Here is a 23,738-nt window from a genome sequence, read left to right on the forward strand (position 1 = left end):
CGGGTCAGTAATCAGACGGTGTAGCCACATTTGCACCGGAATATCTCTCCTGAAACTAGATGGAGGTGAACAGGCAGGAAAAGAGAACAGAACAAGGATGACCCATCAGGCAGTTGTTAAGCAATTATAGCTCCCGCCGAGTCGGGGCTGACGCTGGGCAGCTGGGATGGAGGTGAAATAAGCTGCCGTGATTCTGTTGTTCCAGGTGGTCAGAAACCAGCAAGAGTAAAGGCTGTCTTCATGGCTCTTCCTTTGTATGCCAAAACAGTTTGTTCCGTTAAGATATTAGAAAATTTCGTCTTGATTTTGTTAATGTTTTGGTTTACACAACAAACCCTCCTTCATACAGAGTACAGAAGGGAAGTCGATCCAAAGGATCACAATTCCAAATTCGTGGTGTTTTGATAAATTATTTTGTTGTGTATATAAAAATGTAAATATTGCATCTGCAGTTGAAAGATAAATTTAAGTGTTATTCATTTTTCAAAACTTGCTATCCTGCCTCAGACACCTCACAGAGCTAGTTCAGAAAGCTCACCCTCTGTTTCGACACCTCCTCAAGCACACACACTGCGAAGTGTTAGGAATCCTTCTAAATGAAGCCAAAACAAGACCCGCCACCCCCACCGTCCTGGCAGCAAACGCCAGCCTCCAGCACATGCTGCCACAGCTCCAGGCAAGACGCCGGTGCCACGCCGGCCAGCAGGCCAGCCCTGCGTCCCCACGCACTTCTCCTCTTGGCAGGTCGGGCAGGTCTAAAAATACAGGACTGCCTTCTCCGCAGCAGAAGGACAGGCTGTACTGCACTCCCGAGCCTGAGCCCCGCAGCCGGGGACGTGCCAAGTCACGTGCTCTACTCGGCCCACTGATTCTTCAGGACAAAAAGAACATTGAGAGACCCGACAGAGTTTATTTACTTACTTCTTGTAAACCTGGCAGTGAAGGAACAGCCGAGGGGGAGAAGTGCCTTGGGGAGGAGGAACAGGGCCCTCACCTTCCTTCCTTCCTCCCCTGCTGGCTGTGACCTTGGGGAAGTCCCTGAAGCAGGTGGGTGTGTTCACATCGGGGAGGGCATCCATGGTCATTGTCCAGTTTGCACCTCCTAACGGTCTTGGTGGGGTAGGCGGCTAGGAAGCGGGGCACGCGGGGTACTGGGCAGAATGGCTTTGCGGAAAGGAGGTAGGGGTGGCGGTGGCATCCCCAAGGTCACAGTAGTGAGGAAACCAAGACTCTCAGAGGTAAGATTTAGGGGTCAGAAGAGGCCACCCCCAAATATGCCTATTTGTGATAAAGATTATTTTGGAAGCAAATGAGAATGAATGCAGGCAGAGAGAAACCTTCCAGGACTTTCCCTTGTCTGACTGAAGGGAGAATTTTCTGAGAAATGAGGAATTCCAGAGGGGTTTCATGGCCACAAAGAAGATAGCAAGTTAGCACCAAAACGGGTCTGCAGACGCACCTACTAAACTAACCCAGCTCCCATTAGTGTCTCTCACGTATATTTCCTAGTCACTTTCCCACAATTTACCACCCAAACCCAAACCTCTTCTTCCTTTGTCTTGTCGCATCCCCAGGTCCATCATTCTTTGTTAAAAGGCATGTAAGTTCCCAGGCCTCTCTGCTTCTTTGGGTCTTCGCTTTTCTATAAAGGCCTCCGTATGCATCCATAACCATAAACCCTTCCTATGTCAATCTGTCTTCTTACAATCTAATTTGCAGGGCCCAGCTACCAAACCTAAGGGGATAGTGGGAAAAGCTTTGTCCTTCCCTACAGAGGGACTGTGTACAAAGCCACTCAGATCCTCCTACAGGGGACCAGGTGAGCATCCAGATTCACCTCCAGCTCCAAGGACCTCTGCTGACCCCTGCTGCCTAAGAGGGCCTGGACTGTGGCTCTCATCCCTGCCTGAGCTTCAGAGCCACCTGCAGGGTTTCAACATCACACCCAAGCCAGGATTCCAAACCAGACCAACCAGAGTTTCTGAGGGTGGGCACAAGCAACCCCTAGAAGATAGAATGCATTGCCAGGATGAGAACCACTGGACTCCTGGGTCCCTCTGGAGCCGCCTTTACAGGTGGTCTCTCCTCGGTCCTCATGACCATCCTATTTCATCTTTTGCAGATGAAGCTCTGGGAGATTAAGTACAGTTCCAAAAATTAAATAGCTAGCAAATGACAGGGTCAAGATGTAAACTCAGGGCTGTCTGACCTCAGTCTCAGATACCATTTGTTTCCATGTTTGTGCTGTTTTTTGGGGGTTTTTGGGTTTTTTTTTCAAATAAATTGTCACTGCTCCATCTAAAGCTTCTAGGCTCAAATCTTCCCACTCTGGCTCCTCCCACTTTGTCCTCTGGAAATGCTGAAATTGTACTGACAGTTCCTGTGGGAAATGCTGCTGCCATGTCTCTAGGCTTTCATAATACTGTTTCCACTAGCTAGAACACACAGCTTTCCTACTTGTCCTTTGGGAGACAATCAAGCATCCTTCCCTTCCTGAAGCGACACTGTGGAGTTATTTCCTCATCTCCACCAAAAGACAGGAGAGCTCACAGTCAGTAATGTATGTATTACTCAAGCAGCGGAATGTCTCGTACCAGCGGTGTGACCTTGGGGAAGTTACTTAGCTCTCCATGCCTCACTTTCCTTCCCTAAACTGCAATGCTAACGATACCTATCCTATAGTGCCCTTAAGAGGACTGAAAGAGCTCATGGGGTCTGGCCTCTGCTCTCCATCAGTGTTCCTGACACACGCCCTGCCTGTCTTTCTAGTCCCAGGGGAACGTTATGCCTGGCATGAAACCGATGCTCAATAAAATATGAACACGTGAATCATCAGTTACACGTCACCCAATCCCCACTGAAACCTCACTATACATAGCCAAGGTTGGTGAGATGCTTAATGGCCACAGGACAGAATGATGCTAACTCACTCAAAGTAGAAATGAACCGATGGTTTTGGCCTCTCATCACAATGGCTGAGGGCCTCTTTACCACTTAAATCCCTCCTAGGGAGAAACAGGCAGTTGGAAAAGAAGGGTTGAGGAATCAAGTGATGAGATTTAACATTCAGATACTAAACAGAGCCCTGAGGACCATGGAACCATCCTTTCCGCCCTCCTGCATACCCAGCGTGTAGAAATGAGCCAAGAACATTGGGAATTTCTGAGAATGTTCCTGCGCAACTCCAAACGTTCCGGGGGAGACAAATTTCCTCATTAACGGATTCCGTCCTAAACAATCTGATCTGTTCCTGAGAAGCCTTGCTGCCCTTCTCAGTGAGCCATGGATAGGACATTTTTAGGGTCACTTTATTCATAACTTTTCTTTAACATTAAATGTGAACCTGCTGACCCAAAGCTTTTGGCAGACAACTGAAAATAATTCTAATAAAGCTTTGCTTGCTTGATTTTAGGTATTCTATTGTAAGTCACTGAGGATCTCTCAGTCTTCATTTTCATGTCTTTCAGATGATTCGCCTCCACAAATCTCTAACACCTAAGAAATCCCATTTCCCTGAAAAGTTTCAAGGTCTTTCATTGCAACTATACATTCAGGAAGCTTTCTCAAAGGGATGTGACTAAAAGTAGTTTCTATATTTCTTTATCAGAAAAGTTAGTTTAAGAATTGCATAACACTAAAAGCATTATGACATTTCCCCTCTATTTTGATTATAAAACAACAACAAAAGAAGTGATTAACAACTGAATCGAATTCTCCTCTTTCATTCACCCATGCTCAAACACTGACTACTGAAAAATCTGCCCTGTATCAGGCCTGTGCTAGACAATCACATACCGGTGACGTGACATGAAGGAAAGTGCAACGTGTGACAGCACGCAGTCAGGCTAAAGCAGACTGGGGGGGACACCCCACCATCTGACGACCGTCAGCTGTGCTGAGTACAAGGGAAGACGCTGGGGCATATCAGACCAGAAGAGAGGAAGGGTACTGACCCAGTCTTGGCATTAGCTTGGGGTGAAGGCACAGAGGGTGGAAAAACTTTGGTGTTAGGGGCCACGGCCGAGACAGAGTCGGAGACAGATCATAGGGTCCTTGGAGAGCATGCTCTTTTCCCAGCGGAACGTTTTGGCCCATGTCATGGGAAAGTTTTCCTTACAAACAATATGGAAAAATCACCGATTAACTTCAGTTACAACGGGATTTCTGTGCACACGGAGCTTCAACCTAGCAATAATCAAACTATGGCAAAAGGTCTGTAGTTTGGTTTTGTGAAGAGCGGATGTTTTCAGTGAGAAAGAGGAAGGGAAGGCAGTAAAACACATACTCCCTTTTCTTTATTATAGAAATTTACATTTTCTTGATTTTTTTTTTCTTAAGAGGCAACATACTATGAGATAAAGGCACCCCAAAAATATGACAATACTTCATGGAAACTAGCCTGTCTTGTATTTAAAATGAAATGGGCAAGAGACTTTATCAAGAAATTATAATTTAAAAAAAAAAGAAAGAAAGAAAGGAAGGAAGCTAAAAAGTTTCTAGGAAAAGGAGAGTACAGAGATGAGCACGGGCACTGGCCGCTGGGTGAGAGGGCTGTGCCGGCAGCAGCGGCCTGGACCCGCCAGCAAACGCCATGGAAAAATACTCGGCCCGCTCGGCATCCCCACCTGCGTCGTGTGGGATGTAAACCACGCACGCAGGCAGTGCTAGCACCGCCAGTGTGAGATGCCGGTCTCTCGGGGACAGACAAGGGAGCTGGGACACGGCTGGCACCCCTGGCAGGGCACACACGCCTCGTTTACTCCAGAACAAACACGCGCACTTTTTTTGCTCATGAACAGACTGAGAGTCACATTGTCTCCACTGAGCAGGAAGCAAGATCTCTGGTGTTCGCAGGTGGGATTCACCAAGGACCTAAACCCCCCGGGGGCATCACCACTGCCTCGGCCTCTCCTAGGGCTCAGTCTGAAGGAATGAGGGAGGAATGCCTGTCGGCAGCCTCGCGTCTTACGACCTGCCTGCTATTTGCTGCGTGTTCTTGAGAAGCGAGACACTTATCCAGCCTCCCTAGTTTTCTGTTTGTTTCGTGATAAAAAAGGTAGAATCGGCAGCCTCAGAAGTCACTTCCAACTCTTCTGCTAGAGTCCCAACAAGTGGATAGTCAATATTTCCCTTTGATAATGAACCGCATAGAGTGAACTTGCAAGTCTCCGCTGGAAGAGACCAGCCTTCTAAAACAGCCCATTTTTAGCAGAAAATCATTGAAAAGATCAAACACTGCGTTCCCATAGCTACTCTGTACATGGCCTAGTGAGGGATTTGGTTTTATTTATTTATTTGCAGGGATAAAATACATCATTGGAAGACTTCCCTCTCTAGCTACTCAACATAGCAAGCTGTTAGAGCAAATACCCCTCATATTGTATGACAACAGCTGTTACTCTAGAAACAGATTAACACTTTGCTTTCCATAAAACGTGGCACTTCCCTTAACAATGCTAAATCCATGCTCTGTTGATGTGAATAATTGCCATGGCCGTGCACAGACATGAAGCAATGATTCTGAGTACTGGGAAAAGCACTTTAAAAAAATCAGTCATATTTTTAAATAACTATATCTTACAATCACTTTATCCCTATACCCCCAAACTTGTTTGTAAAGAGTAATAAACAGCAAAAGAAAATCTCATATTGACTCACCATACCAAAACTAAAAAGTAACATAACAGAACTCACCAGTTCTCCCCTATTGAATAAATAGATTTTGTTTGAAAATATATATTGCTTGTTAGAAAATGAAACAATTTTCCCTTACAATGTTTACATAAGAAGGTGATTATGGAAATGGAGGCAGCTCACTGCAGAGCATGAACTTGAGTTGCTAAATGCTCTCGGCTTCCGTGGCTCTGAAGTGGCAGCAGTGACTTCTGCCTCACAGCGCTGTCGTTAGGATCCAAGGAGCCAACACTTGTAAAGCAAAGCAGGTGGACTAGCACAACAGCTGCACGTGATAGGAGCACGTGGTGAGAGATGACATAAGCCATTCTGTTGTGATATTGATGATTTTTATAAAATAAATAACACTTTCTCTTTTATATATTTGTCAGTGGATTAGTAGCTTTCAATACACAGAAACAAGAAATAAGGATATAAATGAACAGCTCTGAAGAAATTATGATGGTGCCTCTGAGCAATTTATGGCTCCAATTACTGATAAATTCACTGGACCTAATCCCTCATGCCTACACTGAAATTTATCAAGCAGTACTAATGTTTATCAGCCACCTATTACCATTTAAAGGTGGAAGAAAGATTACACAAAATGTGACCTGTTAAAGGGGAAACAGTGGTAGTGAGCCTAAGAGGAAAGAAATCCAGGTGGCAAAGCATGAGGTCAACTTGCTGCAGATAGCCTGCCAAATTCAGGGCTCAGACCTCAGTTCGCGCCTAACTCTACTTCTGGGCAACATTTGGCCCAGCTTGCCGCTCCCTTCTCTGAGAACTTTCCCTTTCTGGTTTCCAGAACGCCGTACTCTCCTGGTTTTCTTCCTGCTTCCCTAGCTGCCCATCCTCAGTCTTGCTCGGGACTGGCTCCTCTTCTTCCCAACCTCTGGACAGCAGAGCGTCCCAGGGCCCTGTCCTCGGACCGACCGCCCTTCTCTCTAGACTCATGCCCCAAACGGTCTTCTCTCGCCCCATGGTTTTAAGTGTACCTCCCTGCACGCACTGACTCCCAAAGGCACAGCTCCTGCCCAAAACTCCACCGTTAACGCCGGACTCCATGATCCCAAAGCCTGCATAATACCTCCACTGGGTGTGTCCTCAGCGTCACACGCCCAAAACTCCCAAAGCTTCCTCTTAAAAATCAGCTCCATCTCAGCCTTTCTCATCTCTAATAATAGCGACTTCGTCCCTCCAGTTGCTAAGGACAAAAAGTGTCATCATTAACGCTGCCCTTGCCCTCACACCTCACACCACACCATCAGCAAATCCTGTCAGCTGTTTCTTCGGAACATAAAGTGAAGCCCTGCTTCCAGGAGGAGGAAGCAAACGCACTCTTCCCTACCGCTTCTTTTAATCACAACCCAATCCCTGGAGATTATCCAGGAAGCAAACGGAAGAACATTCAGAAAAGTGGGAGAGACGAGGAAGACCAGCTAGGAAACTGGGAGCCCCAGGACCGATGTGGCGGTGAGCTCCCCGGGTCTCTTTTCGCCTCATTCATCCTATATTTGGAGCCACAGGAGCCAATCGCCAGGAAACAGCAGCGAGCACAGGCAGCTGCCAGACCGACCTCCTGTCAGAGGGGCGGCGTCAGGGAAGCAAGGGAGGTGGGCTTTTACCACCGCTGGGCGGTAATGTGCAGCCCCCATCCTGTGGCATCGGTGGGGATGGAAAAGCCAGCAACCCAGAAATGCCAACAGTCAAGGCAAAAAAAAAGGTCCCAACAAAAACTGGCCAAAGGACCAGGTACTAGCGATGACAAGGTTACTATACAGAAGTCAACTGATTTCCTCTGTACCACCAATGAGCAAGTAGAACTTGAAATTAAAAACAAATACCATTTACATTAGTGCCCCCCAGCCCCAGAAAATAAATATTCAAGTATAAACCTAACACAAATGTACAAGACTTATAAGAGGAAAACTACAAATCTGATGAACACAATCAATGAACTAAATAATGGAGAGATGTTCCATGTCTGTGGGGAGTAAGACTCAATACTGTCAAGCTATCGGTTCTTCCGAACTTAATCTATAGACTCAGTGCACTCCCAAGCAAAATCCCACCGAGTTATTCTGTAGATATCAACAAATTGATTCCAAAGTTTATATGGAGAAACAAAAGACCCAGAATAACTAACACAATATAGAAGAAGAAAACCACAGCCGGAGAACTGACATGCCCTGACTGCAAGACTTACTCAAAGGCTACAGCAATCCCGACAGTGTGGTACTGGCAAAAGAACAGACATGTATAGACCAATGGTACAGAAAAGAGAGCCCAGAAGTAGACCCACAAAAATATGGTCAACTGATAGTTGACAAAGGAGCAAAAATAATAAAATGGAGCAAAGAAAATGTTGCTGGAGCAAGTGGACATCTGCATGCAAAATAAATAAACAAATAAATCTAGATACAGACTTTACACCCTTCACAAAAATTAACTCAAAATGGATCATAGACCTAAAAGTAAAATGTAAGACTATAAAATTCTTGGAAGATAATACAGGGAAAACCTTGAGTATGGTGATGATTTTTTATGTACAACACGAGAGGAACCATCCATGAAAGAAATAATTGATAAGCTGGACTTCATAAGAATTAAAAACTTCACTCTGCAAAAGACAATGTCAAGAAAATGAAAAGACAAGTTACAGCCCAGAAGAAAATATTTGCAAAAGACACACTTGATAAAATACTGTGATCCAAATGAACTCTTAAAACTCAACCATAAGAAAACAAACAATCCATTAAGGAAAAAAAAAGTGGCACAAAGACCTTACTTAACTGACACCTCACCAAGGAAGATATAAAGAAGGCAAATAAGCATGGGAAAAGATGCTCCACTTTAATGTCAACAGGGAAATGCAAATAAAGCAATGAGATACCACTATACGCATATTAAAATGGCCCAAATCCAGAGCACTGACAACACTCCACGTTGGAGAGGATTAGAACGCAGGAACTCACATTCATTGCTGATAGGAATGCAAACTACTCAGACACTGTGGAAGACAGGTTAACAGTTTTTTATAAAACTAAGGATATCCTTATCATCCAGTCCTGCAGCCACTTTTCTTGGTATTGACCCAAAGAAGCTGAAAACTTATCCACACAAAACCCTGCACCCAGATGTTTATGGCAGCTTTATTCATAATTGCCAAAACTTGGAAGCAATCAAGGTGCCTTTCAGTAGGTGAAAGAATAAATAAATTGTGGTATATGCAGACAATCAAATATTAGTCAGTGCTAAAAAGAGCTATCAAGCCATGAGAAGGCAAGGAAGAAACTTAAATGTGTATTACTAAGTAAAAGAAACCAATCTGAAAAGGTGAGAAACTGCATGATTCCCACAAAATAGCACTTTGGAAAAGGTAAAACTATGGAGACCATAAAAAGATCAGTGGTTGCCAGGCACTGGGGAGGAGAGGAGAGGAGGTATGAACAGGCAGAGCACAAGGGATTTTTAGGGCAGGGAAACTACTCTGTATGGAACTACTCTGTATGCCATTACACATTTGTCTAAACCCAAGAATGTGCAATGCCAATGAGCCCTAAGATTAACTATGGGTGTTGACAATGGAGGAGGCCTGCATGTCTGCGGGTAGGAGGTATATATGAAATCTCTGTACCTTCCTCTCAATTCTTCTATGAACCTAAACCTGCACTAAAAAATTAAGTCTTCATTTAAAAAAAAAAGAAAAAGAGAGAGAAAGACAGACAGACAGCTTTATAGACTTAATTTTAAAAATTATCCAACTATCTGCTGTCTGTAAGATATTTATTTCAAATATAAGGATATAGATGTGTTGAAAGTAAGAATGAAAAAAAAATCTCATTAAGTATTAATTCAAATTAGGAGTGGCTATACTAATATCAAATAAAGTATATTTTAGAATAAAGAAAGTTACTGGCAGTAATACATAATAATGAAAGTATCACTCAGTGAAGAAGTCATAGCAGTACTAAATGTACATGCATCTCACAACAGAGCTGCAAAATACATGATGTAAAACTGACAGAACTGAAAAGAGAAATAGATCAATCTATAACTTTAGTTGGAGACTTCTGTATCCACCCTCAACAATTAAAAGAACAACTAGACAGAAAAGAAACCAGGATATAGAAGAACTCAGCAATGCCATCAACCAAGAGCTTCTAGCAGACATTCACAGAACATTCCACCCAACAACAGAAGTATATACATTCTTTTCAAGTGTCCTGGAACATATAGCGAAATAGATCATACCATGGGCCATAAAACAAACCTTATTAAAATTTCAAAGAATTTAAATCATACAAAGTATGAGCTCTTATCACAGTGGAATGGAACAAAATACATGCTCCAGAAATAGCCCTACACAAGTATGACCAATTGTATTTTGACACAGATGCAAAAGCAATTCAGTGAAGGAAAGACAGCCTTTTTAACAAATGGTGCTAGAGCCATGCAACACACGTTTGCAAAATAATAAATCTTACAACTTACAAAAAAGTAACTCAAAATAGATCATAGGTTTAAATGTAAAACATAAAACCACAAAATAGGAAGAAAACAGGAGAAAATCTTCAGGACCTGGGACTTGGTAAACAGTTCTCAGACATGACATCAAAAGTATGCTCCATAAAAGAAAAACTCCATAAATTGAGCTTCAGCAAAATTCACGACTTTTACTCTGAAAGATCTGGTTAAGGTGATGGAAGGACAAGCTGCAGGCTGGGAGAAGGTATCTGGGAAACACACATCAAACAAAGGACTCATATCTAGAGTATATAGAGAATTCTCAAAACTCACAGTAATAATAACAACTCAGACAATGTGTTGGTAATTATTAAAGAGTATATGGGGTTTATTGCACTCTTTCCTCCATTTCTATAAATATCTAAACATTTCTATAATAAACTAATTCTTTAAAAATAAAAAAGGGAAAAAATGAAATTCAGAGCTGATGTTTGAAGGTACATAGCAGCCTAGATATGATTTTTTTGTTCTGGTTTGTTTACAGGTGTTGTCCATTTGATAGATTCCCTTCCTGGTTGTTAAATAACTTTAAGAGGACTATGCCAGAATCAAACAACTTTCCACCTTCTAATATCCTGATCTTAGCCATCTGGAATACAGCAAACCTCCCAACCGGGCTCCCTAATTCCAGCCTTGCCTTTCTACAGTCTGTTAACAACGCGACAACCGGAGAGATTCTTTTACAGCATAAGTCAGACCCCCTCAATGAGCCCCCTCGCCCATCTCAGAGTATGAGCCCAGGTCCTCACACCGCCCAGCCTCCCCTGCACCCTCCGTCTCTCTGACCACCCCTCCTGCCCTCCCCTCTCTCTCTCCTCACCCGCTGTGCCAGCTTCTCTTCTGATCTTCGCACATATCGGGCGTGTCTCTGCTTCTGGGCCTTTGCATCTGGCGTTTCCTCTACCCGGAACACTTTTCCTCTGGATATCACAAGGCTCACGCCATCACTTCTGACAAGTGTCCACCCAAGGTCACTTTCTCAGACGCACGCTCTCCTCTGATCGCACTGTACAGCTCACATCCCCCACCTCTGCCACCCCAGGCTCCTTAGGCTCCAGCTGCTTTGCATGATTTATGTTTCTCTGGACACTTGTCACCATGCTTAATACTGAGGGTCCCTCCACACATACTCCTTCCCTGTTATTTCTCATCAAGTACATGACTGATTTACTTTATTATCTGCCTCCCCAGCATACTGAAAGCTCCGTGAAGGCAAGAATTTAGGGCTGACTCTAAAGCACCCAGGACAGTGTCCAATAATTTTTTTCATAGTAGACACTCAATTTTTTTCATCGAATCTAGTTAATACTCTCTTTTAAGAAAAAAAAAATCTGAAGTTTGGGGTGGAAGCGATGATACTGAAAGATAAGAGAGGCCAAGATGGGCCCCTTGCTCCTTTTTGGTTTAAATGTTTGGTATAAATTTCTTCATTTTCCTAGATTCCTCCAGATTTCTTTTGTTCAACTATCAAGTTTTACACATTAACTCTTTAAATATCATTTATATCCACTACTGTCTTTCCATCTTTGCTCTCCCCCCTCGTCAAGCCCTGACAACTTCCAGGCAGGACTGTGATGCTTCTCCTCAAGGAGGGGCCTCTGGGTCGGCCCGCTCAACACTCCCAGGCCTTCGCCCTTCTCCTCCTCCAGCACAGTGGCTAGAAAGCCAACAACTCCACGTCCCAGCCCAACGAGGCCACGTGACCCAATTCTGATAAACAAAGCACTGATAGACACCTACCAGAGAATTCTAGGGACACTTCTGCTGTTTGGAAGATGGAAGAACATGACAGTGACTGTCCACCTGCCAGGGATGGTAGGAGAAAAGGTTGAAAGGGCCTGGGAACCTGACAGCATCCTTAAGACAGCTGCTCCTGAACTTCTTATTGTGGGAGAAAGATAGCCCTTATTTTTTAGCTACTGTTTGTCTTCTGCCACGTACAGCCCAGTGTGCTGCTGACTAATATCGTGCCTCGCTGCCTTCCTGCTTCTAGTCTTACACCATTCACATCACTCGACACTTTTTTATAATAGTGAAAGTTAAAAAGACTACAAAAGAATCCCAAATAAATATTACCAACACTAAAAGCAAAGGACAGTTGACACGTGAAAACAATGTTGAAGATCTAAAAAATTACAAAAAGTATGGAAGAAGATTTTAAGAGAAATCAGGGTCCGTTTCATAAAGGCTTGAAAAATTCCTACACACATGAGTTGTTATGGGGCACCAGTATCAGCACCACAGAACAGGTTAGTTAATGGAGATTCTCAAGAACTATTTATTATACAAACATATACAGTCTACAGTGGATACAGTGGTAAGCCAAAACATAAAAGACATCACAGCCGTGGAGTTTAGAGTCGAATTTGGAAGAACTATATGAACAAAATAATTATGCAAGTAAGTAATTAAACTCTGTGCTATGGATTATCAAATTAAAGCATAGGTTTTTATAAAGGAGAACCTGGTCTAGTTCAAATATTAGTGGGGTAGAGGGCCAGCGAGGAAGACTTCCCTAGAAAACTGAAGTTTAAATTAGCTCAGTGGATAAAGCTGTTCTGTTAGAAAAATGAAGTGAGGAGGGGTTGGGAAGAGGGAAACAGCATTTGGCGGGGGCGGGGGGACATACACGACCCCTACAGCAAGAGGACAAATACTGATTCATGGTGACTGGCCTGTGTCCACAGGTTTGTTTCAGGTTTCAGGAAAAGATAAAATTATATGCAATATATTCTGCTTCAGAAGAAACCGAAGTATGAAATTTAGCTTTGAAAATTTTCCACTTGGGAAAAATAAAGTTAAATTAGTTTACTGCTGAAAACACAAACTGTAACTTTTGCACTATCATTCAATATTTAAGCATCTCCTAAATGCCAGGCACTACACTAAGTTCTGGTGATATAAATATGATTAGGTCACATTCTATGCTTTTGGGGAGTTGCAATAAATAATGAAGAAACCGAGTAGACAAACAATTACAGTCAAATGCAAGGAAACCTCTGTTGGGTGTGGCCAAAGACTATAAGGACACCAAAAAGAAACGACTGATTCACTTAAGGGTTAAGCTGCCTTGAAAATGAACCCATGTTCAGTACATCATCACCAAATGCTACCAAATTAATCCACTGTGACTGAATTTAAGGATGAAACAAACCGGAAAATCTAAATTCTGACAGATGTCAAAAGGTAATGGAATTGTTTAATGGACTTCGAAGTACACAATCCTACCTCAAAAAACAGTTCTGAAAATTAGATCACCCCCCCTAGGGTCGGGCAACCATCCAAATAATTAGATTTGCGTATAACTGGATGTTAGAATATGTATTTGAGATTAAAACAAAAATAAAGGAAACGCTGAATTAGACCAGACTGTACACATAGGCCAGGGTCAGGTAGAAAGGGAGAAGAAGCCGACGTAAGTTAATTTGTTCTTTTGTTGAGATACTACTAAAAGACTTATACTAAAAAAGGTTTAATAGTAAGAATGAAAATTAGCCTTTCCATTCACTGTCATTTATAAGACTATCGATCAGCAAAACCCAGAGACTTGGACCTTTGCGTCAGCTCTGCCTGTGAACAGCCATGTGAAGACAGAACCACATGCTTTCTCTAGGTCTCAGTCTCCTCAGCGTGAAACAGAGCAATTTCGTCAGGAACGTCCAATAATTCCACAACAGTCCCACCAGAGAAATCATCCACCACTATGTATTTCAATATTTCCTGACTGTAATTGCAAAAAGGAGAATACAAAATCATTTATCAATAATATGCCAGGACAGGAGACACCAGATTTTACAAACAATACTTTGAATTTACCCAAGGTACGCTGACAAATGTCTAACGCCTGATACTTATGAAGCTACATGAAGCCAGAGAGTAGTTCTGGAGTCTAGTGAAGCCTGTGTGGCCTCCTTAACCAGGAAACACACACTTTCAATCAGGTGGAGTCTTTTTGATGAAATGTATGCCCTTCTCTTGGATAAAGGAAACAATAAAATAATCACCCAAATGAATGTCAGGCACCATTGTACATCATTATGAAGATAAATGAAATCTGCATGGATTATTTCTGTTGTAGGACATAACTTCTTCCCATTTCAGTCATTTTTACTTAAAGTGTTTGATAAAGTTGCTTAAAGTGAATGAGTTACAATTTGTGCGCCAAAGAGGAGTCTGACAATTAAAAAAAAAGGAATGTGGTTTTGTCACTAGATCTAAAACATGACACAGTAATTATATGTAATGCCACATAATAATTCTAAATGTAATTGCAGTATAATTTTTCTGACATGCATTTACTATCCGTCTTCCTCATAATTATTATGCACAGATTATCTTACCTTGTTTTTCAAGTTCTCCACTATCTCCTTGAGGTGCAAACTTTTCAAACACACAGATTCATTTGTTAATCTATGGTGCCCACAATACCTATCTGATCATAGGACCTTAACGTATGAATATCAAGAACAGTGATACTAACATTTATGCAAATACCTAACGTTCCACAAAGAGTGACAAGGGAGGGGTACCATTTTCATGACTTTTTGTAATATAACATCTTTGTAACTTTGTGTAATATAGAAAGGTTTCTCCTGCTCCATCCTGTGCCACCTCCTATCAGTGAGAGGGCCCACGTCCAACATGACGTGAGAGAGTCTGACAGGTGTGAATGAGATGCCTCACGCAGGCAGTTCTTCACAGGAGACAGCATCTACACTGCACGTGTTTTCAAGGCCAACAGCCACAGGCCCTTTGAGCAAAGCAAGCCCGGCGGACAAGTAAGGCTGGGGTCAGCTCACCTCTTCCCCGATCCACACTGCACAAAATGTAATGTTAATGTTAATGATGTGATATAAACAAATGCTATGTCCTTGGACACACTCAAAAAAAAATTATAGTGTATGGAAATACATATTCTATCAAAAGATGAAAAAAAATGGATGAATGATATAAAAATTCATTAAGTTCCGTGATGGTTAATGTTATGTGTCAACTTGATTAGACTCTGGCGCCCAGTTGCTTGATCAAACACTAGTCAAAATGGTGCTGTAAAGGTATTTTTAAGATGCAATTAGTGTTTACAATCAGCAGACTACAAGTAAAGCAGGTTAACCTCCATAATGAGGAAGTGGGCCTCATCCAATCAGTTGAAGGGCCTGAGACCAAAGACCAAGGTTGCCTGAAGAAGGAGGAACTCTCCCCCAGACTGCACCACAGAAATTCTACCCAGCTTTACAGCCTGCGGAGTCCAGACCGCAACATCCACTCTTACCTGGTTCTGCAGCCGCAGGCCTGACCCACAGATTTCAGACGTGCCAGCCTCTGCAGTAGCATAAGCCAATTCCTTAAAAATCTTTCCCTCAATCAATCTCAACTTACCACTCTGTATACACACACACACACACACACACACACACACACACGTTTATAATCTCCTACTGATTCTCTGGAGAATGCTCACTGATACAAATTTACTCAGAATATTAAAGGTATTAGGTATCCTCTTCAAAAAAACAGATATTATGTGGCTCTGTTTATGGCACTGGTAATTTCTGTACCAACCTTTAGTCTTAAAGTTAAGTTAAACGCCCTGTATTTAAAATTTTATGGAACCAGTTGAGAATAAAGTTGACATGTTGAGCTTATGCACCTTCTATAAAACTAACTTTCTATACTACATATTCTGTGCTTTCTATAGAAACTAATATATGTCCTTTCTATAGAAGAAAACAGTACAAAACATTAAAGAAGCCAGGTAATCATGGCTCCCAGTTAATGACGCCTGGCTCTTCTTCTATGGGATGTCACACACAACAAGTTTCTGTCACTTTGTAGAACACAGTAGCATAATTACATTCTTACATATAACACTTGCAAAAAACGTTTTAAATTCAGGGTGTATATTACAATATTTTCCATTATAAGACTAGTTTTATGTCGGTTAAACTCTTAAGGAGCAGTTCTTCCTGATGACCAGTGCTATTTTCATATCAGAAAACACACTTTTAAAAAATCAGCTTTATAAGTAGCAAGTAAATTGCAATGGCTTTACTTTTAGACCAAGTTGTATTTTGTTAGGATTATAAATGGTGTTTTAAAAACGACATCTTACTATGTTATATATAACATATTGAGTTGAAATTATAAATGACAAATCACTTCTAAATTGCCCCCAGGAGTGTTGGCGGGCACCTGTAAGAGAGACAGGCACCCTCAGAGGCGCTCTGAGCACAGAGGTACTTACTGACTGCGGAGTCATAGGAGGTGGAGTTGTGCTGGCCTCTCATGAAGGGATACGGGGACAGATAAGCGTGGGTGCAGTTCTTCGACGGTGGCTGATTGGCTAGAGGGGAGAACAGAACAAAGGTATGTGTTGTGAGAAGCTGAGTGAAGACTTGTTCCTAATAGACAAGAAACGCAGGATCTGGGGGTGCACGAGCAAAATAAAATGCAGGTCAGATCAACAAATTCAGAGAATTATTGAATGAGGTGGGGAGACGTCCTTAAAAACCTCACATGGAATGCACCAGGGACCTGGAAACTGAATTCATCAAAAACATCGAGCTCATAACCTAATCCAATGTAGAGAATGCCCTTAATACCACCTTAAATTGAAAGCATAAGATTTCATTTATTTTCACAACTACATTCTCCAGTTCCTAATACAATGCCTAGGTATTCAAAAAATAATTGTTTAAAAAAATGTAATAACTTAGATTTAACCTTGATTGATTCCAATTAATATAAAATTTCTTCTATATTCTATTTTTAGGGTAATGAGGCAAATGATAGACCATGCAAGTTGATAATTCAAATACATTTTCAGCATTTGAAGAAATTACAAGGAAGAACGTTAATGTTGTTTGAAAGCTTGAAGATTTCATTGTATCTCCTCTAAGGAGTAAAATATTCCTTCCTTGTCTAAGTCTTGGCAAAAATCTTCCTCCTGCAGAGTCTGACTTACTCCAGCACAAAGGCTAAATAATGTCCATTGGCAGGTCACATGCTTATCCTCTTCCCCCAGTGACAATCAGACAGTTTATGAAATGTTTCTCAAAACGCCATTTCGTCATGGCTTTGTTCCTGTTACATATGCCAGTTCACTGCTGGTTTGTGTTCTGTGATCTCATATTTTTATGATCTATTCCATAACCTTGACTACTGTGTAAATACCATACTTTGATTTATCATGGGAGCATTTTGATAAGAATTTCAACCCACAATAAGCTTGACAGTAATAAACAGTTCTTACAGTAATAAACAGTTCTATCTTATTGGAGGCAATAAGATAAAGACTAGCTGTTTTCAGTGAGTCGGTTTTCGAAGATTAGCACAATACAGGAAATGCAGTTGAAGGAAGGCATCATATTTTTAAGAAGCTATTCCGCTTCAAAAAAGAACTTTAAACTTTCTATAAGAGAGTGGAAACATCAAAAGTGAAGCATGCCTTGATGCTGCCCACAAACTTGGTTTAAGCCCAAATAGAGCAAGCTTTCATCTGACACTGCTCATAACTGTTCATTATAAAAAGAATTTTTGACTTTGAAGCTATTAATATAAAATAATACATCTCTAATTCTGGATTTTTAATTTGGAGTTTCAAGAGTTTACAGCCAAAAAAAATTAAAACATTTATTTGCAACATAGCAATAATAGACACTTGAAAAAAATACTATAGATAATATTTGTTTTGCTTGTTAAGGTTGGTATATTTTATACATGAACAAGGAAAGAGTGGATTCTTTAATTTTGTCATAAAAATTCAGACTCCTATTTTATGTTAGAAAAATAAAATAATTATTCCTGTAGCCACTTCTACTTACTGAAAAGGGATCATTTTATGAACCTTTGTAAGATATCCTATTGAGATTCCACGACTAAGAACTCGGTCCTATTTTGTAAGTGGTAAGCACCAAATAGGAAACAGTTTATTTTTATTTTAAAGCCAAGGGAGAAAATAGATCTGAATTGTACTTACTGTACCAGAACTGCCAGATATTGGAATCATTCTCTTCCACAGCCCCATTAAACCAACATCTCCAGAAGAATCCTTCATGGTGGAAAGTGACGTTTTCTGTCTGTACGGAACACAAATGAAGCAACTTGCCATCAACAAAAGGAACATAATCTAAATAATGACATCCAGGACATTTTTAAAGCGATGTATTTTTTTTCCCAAATAATAATGATCAGTAACTTTCTACATATCTCTTCTGTGAAGAAATAGACATTCCACTTATCCTTTGAATTTTAAGAAGATACACAAGGCTGTCCTCATTACTACCAAGTACAATAGTCTGAAAGAAACGCACATTCTGTTCACCTGAACACTTCCCCACTTCAGTCGCAAGAAGCCAATAATCTGATCCAAAAGCCACCAAAAAGAGTAAAACCCCCAAAGCACCAAAGAGAGCCCCAAAGAAGATGGCGATATTTAGTCTCATTTTCAATTCAATTGTTTCTCTTTAAATAAAATTAAAAAAAATAAAATAAAAATAGCAGACACACAGCTCCTCAACAAAAAGAATGAAGATTTGGGGGTCGGCAGAATCTTCTCGAGAAGCCGCTCCTAGCACAGGTCTCGGTGGCTTCTCACTCCCTCCCAGCCAGTGGAATTGTATCACCCCTGCTCTCCCCTGGAGGGACTCCAGCCCAGCAGCTGGGAATGGCTGGCTATTTTAGGATACTGACTGAGGAGCTGTCTCCCCGCCATGGGGATCAAAAAATAGCTGACCTTCCCCTGACTGTGGAAGGGAGGGTCAGGGGCTGGCCAGAATCACCATCCTTGCTGTTGGGTAATCCATAGAAGTGGAAAGAAGACGGAATGGTATGAAGTCATTGCCAGTATTGGCCCAAAGCCTTAAGTGTCTGAACAAGCTCCTCTTAATCCAGAATGACCATTACATCCCCAAAGACACTTAAGACTCTCTTTGAAGATACATAAATCACAGCTGTAAAGAACCACAAAGAGCTCTCTTGAATACAACTGAAGTCATAATTAATTTCTTAATTCCTTTTGGGTATTTTTAGTATATAAAATAATTAGTAGGTCAAATTATCTAACGTAACGCAGTGAGTACAGTTCAGCTTTATAACCTAGACATCCATAAGTGTATTGAAAAGATCGAAACTATGGTAACATAAACTATTTAAAGCATAAAAAGTACCTTTATGTAGCAAACACTTGACATAAAAGCAGAACTTTACATAGCGACTCCCAGATCTTGTACAAGTTATTCCAAATAGTCTTCCCAAAAGTGGACTAATGAAAAAAAAAAAAAACTCTCAAAAATATATTATTTTCTGGATTAGGATTAAAGAATATGGTCTACTTTTTCTTTTGTTTTCTTCATTTTAAATATTCAACTTCCTCAAAATATGAGTCCTACCTGATACCCATACAAGTCACCTAAGAGCAATGAATCTGCAGTTTCTTCACACCTTGTCTCTATAGCTCATTTCTCTGTTTTCTTTCCGTGCCTAAACATGCCAGAGAGCATTCTTTAAGAATCTGTGAAATATTTTAAAACTTGCACTATTCCTGTGGCTGTTGTTTTTAATATCTCAGTAGTAACATGGGTCACTGCATCTTCCAAAGAGGCATCTGAACTCAACAGCTTCCTTCACCGCCTCTTTTGTTTGACAAGGGATGGCTCCTTAGATACGAAATTAGTGATGGCCAAAAGATGACTCCTGAGTAAGGATGAGGGGTGTGGCCAGCTCCCGCTATATGCAATCAGGGCTGCCCAAGGGTCACGAATGGAATTCTAAGTCACAGAATCAGTGACAGTGAGGGCTAAGTGGAATTTGACAGTGCATCTGAGCTGATCCCTCATCTAAAGCTCAAGTCTCCTTTATAAGATTCTGAACATCAACAAAACATGCCATTTTCAGCCTGCTGCATTTAAGGACATCAATAATGTCCACGGCTCTGCCTTAATTTCTGCCTGAAACTGCTTCTCTAAAGGTCCCAGTATTACTCGTATTCTGCCCTCTTAGATGGTACAGCACAAGCTTAACTCTCCATCCTGCAGCAGACCTTGTTGATATTTTGACAAAGCAATCGTCTCGTGCCTCCTCAAACCACAACCCCCCACTGCACCCCTCAATATAGGTCTTCATTTTTCTAAGATAAACATCTTCATTCCTTTAAACAGCCCTTCAAGTGGAACCACTCCAAATCCCCTTGTTGTTCTGGTTCTTTGCTACAATTTTTAAGTACTTGATTGAAGTGAGGAATAGTAAAAACATTCTGGGTATAGTCTAACAAAGTTAATGCCACCACCTTTCCTATTTGGATGCTGTGATAAGCAGAATAATGGGTTCCCAAAGACATCCACACCCAATCCTAAACATAACCACATAATCTGTGAATATGTTACCTTATATAGCAATATCCTGGACTATACAGGTAGGGCCAATCTAATCACATGAATTCTTAAAAGAAAAGTAGAGAGTTTTCCCTCACAGTAGTCAGAGAAAGAAGTGTGACCACCCAAAAAGGGTCAGAGAATTGCTGGTTTGAAGACGGAAGAAAGAGGCCACAAGCCAAGGAATACGGGCAGCTTCTAGCAGATGGAAGAGAAAAGCAAACAGATTGTCCCTGAGAGCCTTCAGGAAGGAACGCAGTCTTACCAGCGCCTTGACTTTGTGGATTTCTGACCTCTGGAACTGCAGAACAGTAAATCTGTGTTGTTTCAAGCCACTGATTTTGTGTTAATTTGTTACACTGTTACAGCAGCAATGGGAAATTAATAAAGATACTATTCTATAACTAATGCAATATAAAATCAAATTAAGGGGTTTTATGGGGAGGGAGGGAGGAATTACCTTCAAGAAGTGCTTATTGAGAACTTGTGAGGGTCCAGGCATCTTATCAGATACACAGGCCCTAATCTTGAGGAGTTCAGGAGCTAACGGGAAAAAGTGATTCATTAGAACGAGGTGCATAGCGGTCGTAATAATGAGCTTCCAGCCATCCTAGACACACTCTCCTGCTCACCCACACACCCCTCTCCCAAGATCTGTGTGGTTGTGGTTGTGCAGTTTTATTGTAGGCGACAATGCTGCTGTTTGGAAAGGAAGAGGGATCTTTTAAGAAGGTTCTATTTATTTTACTTATATCCTTATTATTTATGGTAAAAATCTAGACATTAATATTAAACCTTCAACACATTCACAAACACACATACACAAACAACTAGATTTTTTAAATAAGTAGAAAAGAATGTATTCACCTCAATTTTGGTCTTTATCACACACAAAAAATTGTCTTTCTGGATGAGATCCATCAACTAATTACACTTTTTTTTAACCATTTTTGGTTTATCCAAAAATATATAAGCATCATTATAAAATGTATATTTATCAAAGCAGCTATTAATATAACCAATCTGGTTGTTTCTAACAATTCATCTGTGGGCATCTATTTGAGAAAAATACCATAGATTACTTCTGACATCATAAAGCTGTACTCCTTTAGCTCAATTATCCCCAGTGCTTATCATAGTGCTTGACACACAAGAGGCACTAAAACAAAATAAAAATCCATTTGTATTAGGACTCTTGGCTGAGATGCAAATACATGGCCTCTTGAGTTGTTCAACTGGAAATCCATCCCAGGAGAAATGGCCCTGATCCGACCTGTTCTTCGTGAAACTGGAGACGGATTTTAGCAGATTATTTGCTTCCTCTGTAGATGCTTGCAAACCACCTTCTTAAAAATCCAGAGCGGGCTCTTATTGAGAAAGGAATGGAACTTACCATCAGGGGTCAAAAAATTATCTTTCTTCTTTAGAAACCTGGATAGTTTGCCTATCGTTTAAAACTCTCAATTTTTCATGGTTCTGAAAATATTTCCAACAGCCATTCATTATCTCTTCCCTAAGTTCTCTCAGCAGCTTAAAAAAAACTGTACTCGACAGTGACTGTACATAGCTGCTGTGTTCTCATGATCTCTTCCCTTCACCCTCCTTTCTAGTGGAAAACCAGGAGATGAGAGGAGACAGACGTCCCTGAGCACCAACCTCAACTCCTAGTAACCCTGTAACAGAACAACTCCACTGCTACTGTATGTCCCTGTCCCTTAGGTGAATATTCAGTCTATTTTACGTTGCTATGACTATCACTGTGAATCTGCAAGCAGGGAGCGTGAGCATGGGGTCTCAGGTCCAATCCTACGGGAGAGCCTGACAGTCAGAACTGTAAAGGGAGGTGAATAACAATAACAGTTGCTCATGAGCACCCACCATGTGGCAGACACCACCCTAAGCGTGCAAGATACCCTAAGGACAAGTAAGTCTTCAGTAGGCAGAACATCAATCAACCAGGTTCTTGGGCAGGAGTTTCAGCATCTAAAGATCCTCTTGGTGGGAGTTAACGATGTTCTTGGTCACATGAAGAAGGCCAGAGGTAAGCAGAGAGACTCGCATGGGGCCCCACTGCCAAAGGCAATGCACACTCATTCATAGGTTATGTGTCTATGTTTAGTTCCTAAATGTTGCTCATTGCTTTGTTTATAACTTTCAGCCTGTTCTCTGGGCCCATGAGGCTAAATGAAGAGGCAAGGTGGCTGAGTGGTGGGGACCTGGGAGTGACCCTCCAGGAGCCGCTGAACCCAGGACAAGAACAGGAAATGCAGGTACCAGCTCCCATTCCCATGGGCTGGCTGCCAGTCTTTAGGATGAGTATTTCACTGAATTGAAGAGGAAAGTTTCCTTTCACAATTGACTGACCTGGGGCAAATGGTGCAGCTCTCTGAGTCTCTGAGTGGTTTTTAACACGGAAGATGGGAACAACATTGCAGAGGATGACTGGGGGTATCAGGTAAGATGACGTGTATCAAGTGAGCTGGTGCACCATCCACATTAGGCTTCTCCTCTGTCCTGCCTCTAGCTGAAGATCGTTCTTGATGAAAAAAATTTAAAAAACAAAAATAAAATAAAATTCCCTTTGTTAGCATTCCAGATCTGACTCAGGTTTATTTAAACAGGCCAACTTCTCACCAAGTGCCCACAGTTCTCCACACCCCCATACACCCATCCTCCTGCCTAGGTCACCAGCAGTTCCCCAGATCTTTGCCTGTTCTGCTCCCCTCTGGTTAGAAGGCCCTTCTCTTCCATCTGTCTGATGAGCTCTTTGTTAATCCATTCAACAAACATTTACCAAGTCCCTACTGTGTGTCGTATGTTCTTCTAGGTGCTGAGTTACCACAGCACTCTCCAAGGAGGCTGTATACGCAAAATATACCACGTTCCCATATTTGTTTAATTGCACTCTTGCTCTTCTAGAGAACTTTGAATTCCTGGTCTCAAAAAAAATTGTGTTAAGAAATATATGTTCAATAAATACATTAATTTCATAATGAATGAACAAATGAATGGAAAATTTGCCCCATTATCCTTCAGCATGTTACTGGGGATAAAGAAGCTGTGGTATATTTATACAATGAAATACTACTCAGCCATACAAAAGAATAAAATAATGCCATTTGTAGCAACATAGATGGACCTGGAGATTGCCATACTAAGTGAAGT

General features: G+C 41.4%; 1 protein-coding gene across 7 annotated transcripts in view; it reads right to left on the reverse strand.

Moving 5' to 3' along the window:
• The window catches only part of TMEM182 (transmembrane protein 182), a 51,628-nt gene that overhangs the window by 20,445 nt on the left and 7,445 nt on the right, over positions 1–23,738 (reverse strand). For 4 of the 7 annotated variants that reach the window (XM_072951228.1, XM_072951232.1, XM_072951227.1 and 1 more), the window contains 4 exons: positions 22,938–23,109; positions 21,034–21,116; positions 18,182–18,281; positions 16,448–16,546 (listed from right to left, as the gene is read on the reverse strand). In XM_072951228.1, coding sequence (XP_072807329.1) covers positions 16,448–16,546; positions 18,182–18,281; positions 21,034–21,075 — 241 coding nt within the window. In that variant the 5' untranslated portion in view covers positions 21,076–21,116; positions 22,938–23,109. Of the gene's footprint in view, positions 1–16,447; positions 16,547–18,181; positions 18,282–18,515; positions 18,865–19,370; positions 19,466–21,033; positions 21,119–22,937; positions 23,110–23,738 lie in introns of those variants that run through there. The other 3 variants (XM_072951229.1, XM_015251594.3, XM_072951230.1) reach the window with 3 other exon arrangements.

Source organism: Vicugna pacos, chromosome 28 (assembly GCF_048564905.1).
Source record: "Vicugna pacos chromosome 28, VicPac4, whole genome shotgun sequence".
Taxonomy (NCBI): Eukaryota; Metazoa; Chordata; class Mammalia; order Artiodactyla; family Camelidae; genus Vicugna; species Vicugna pacos.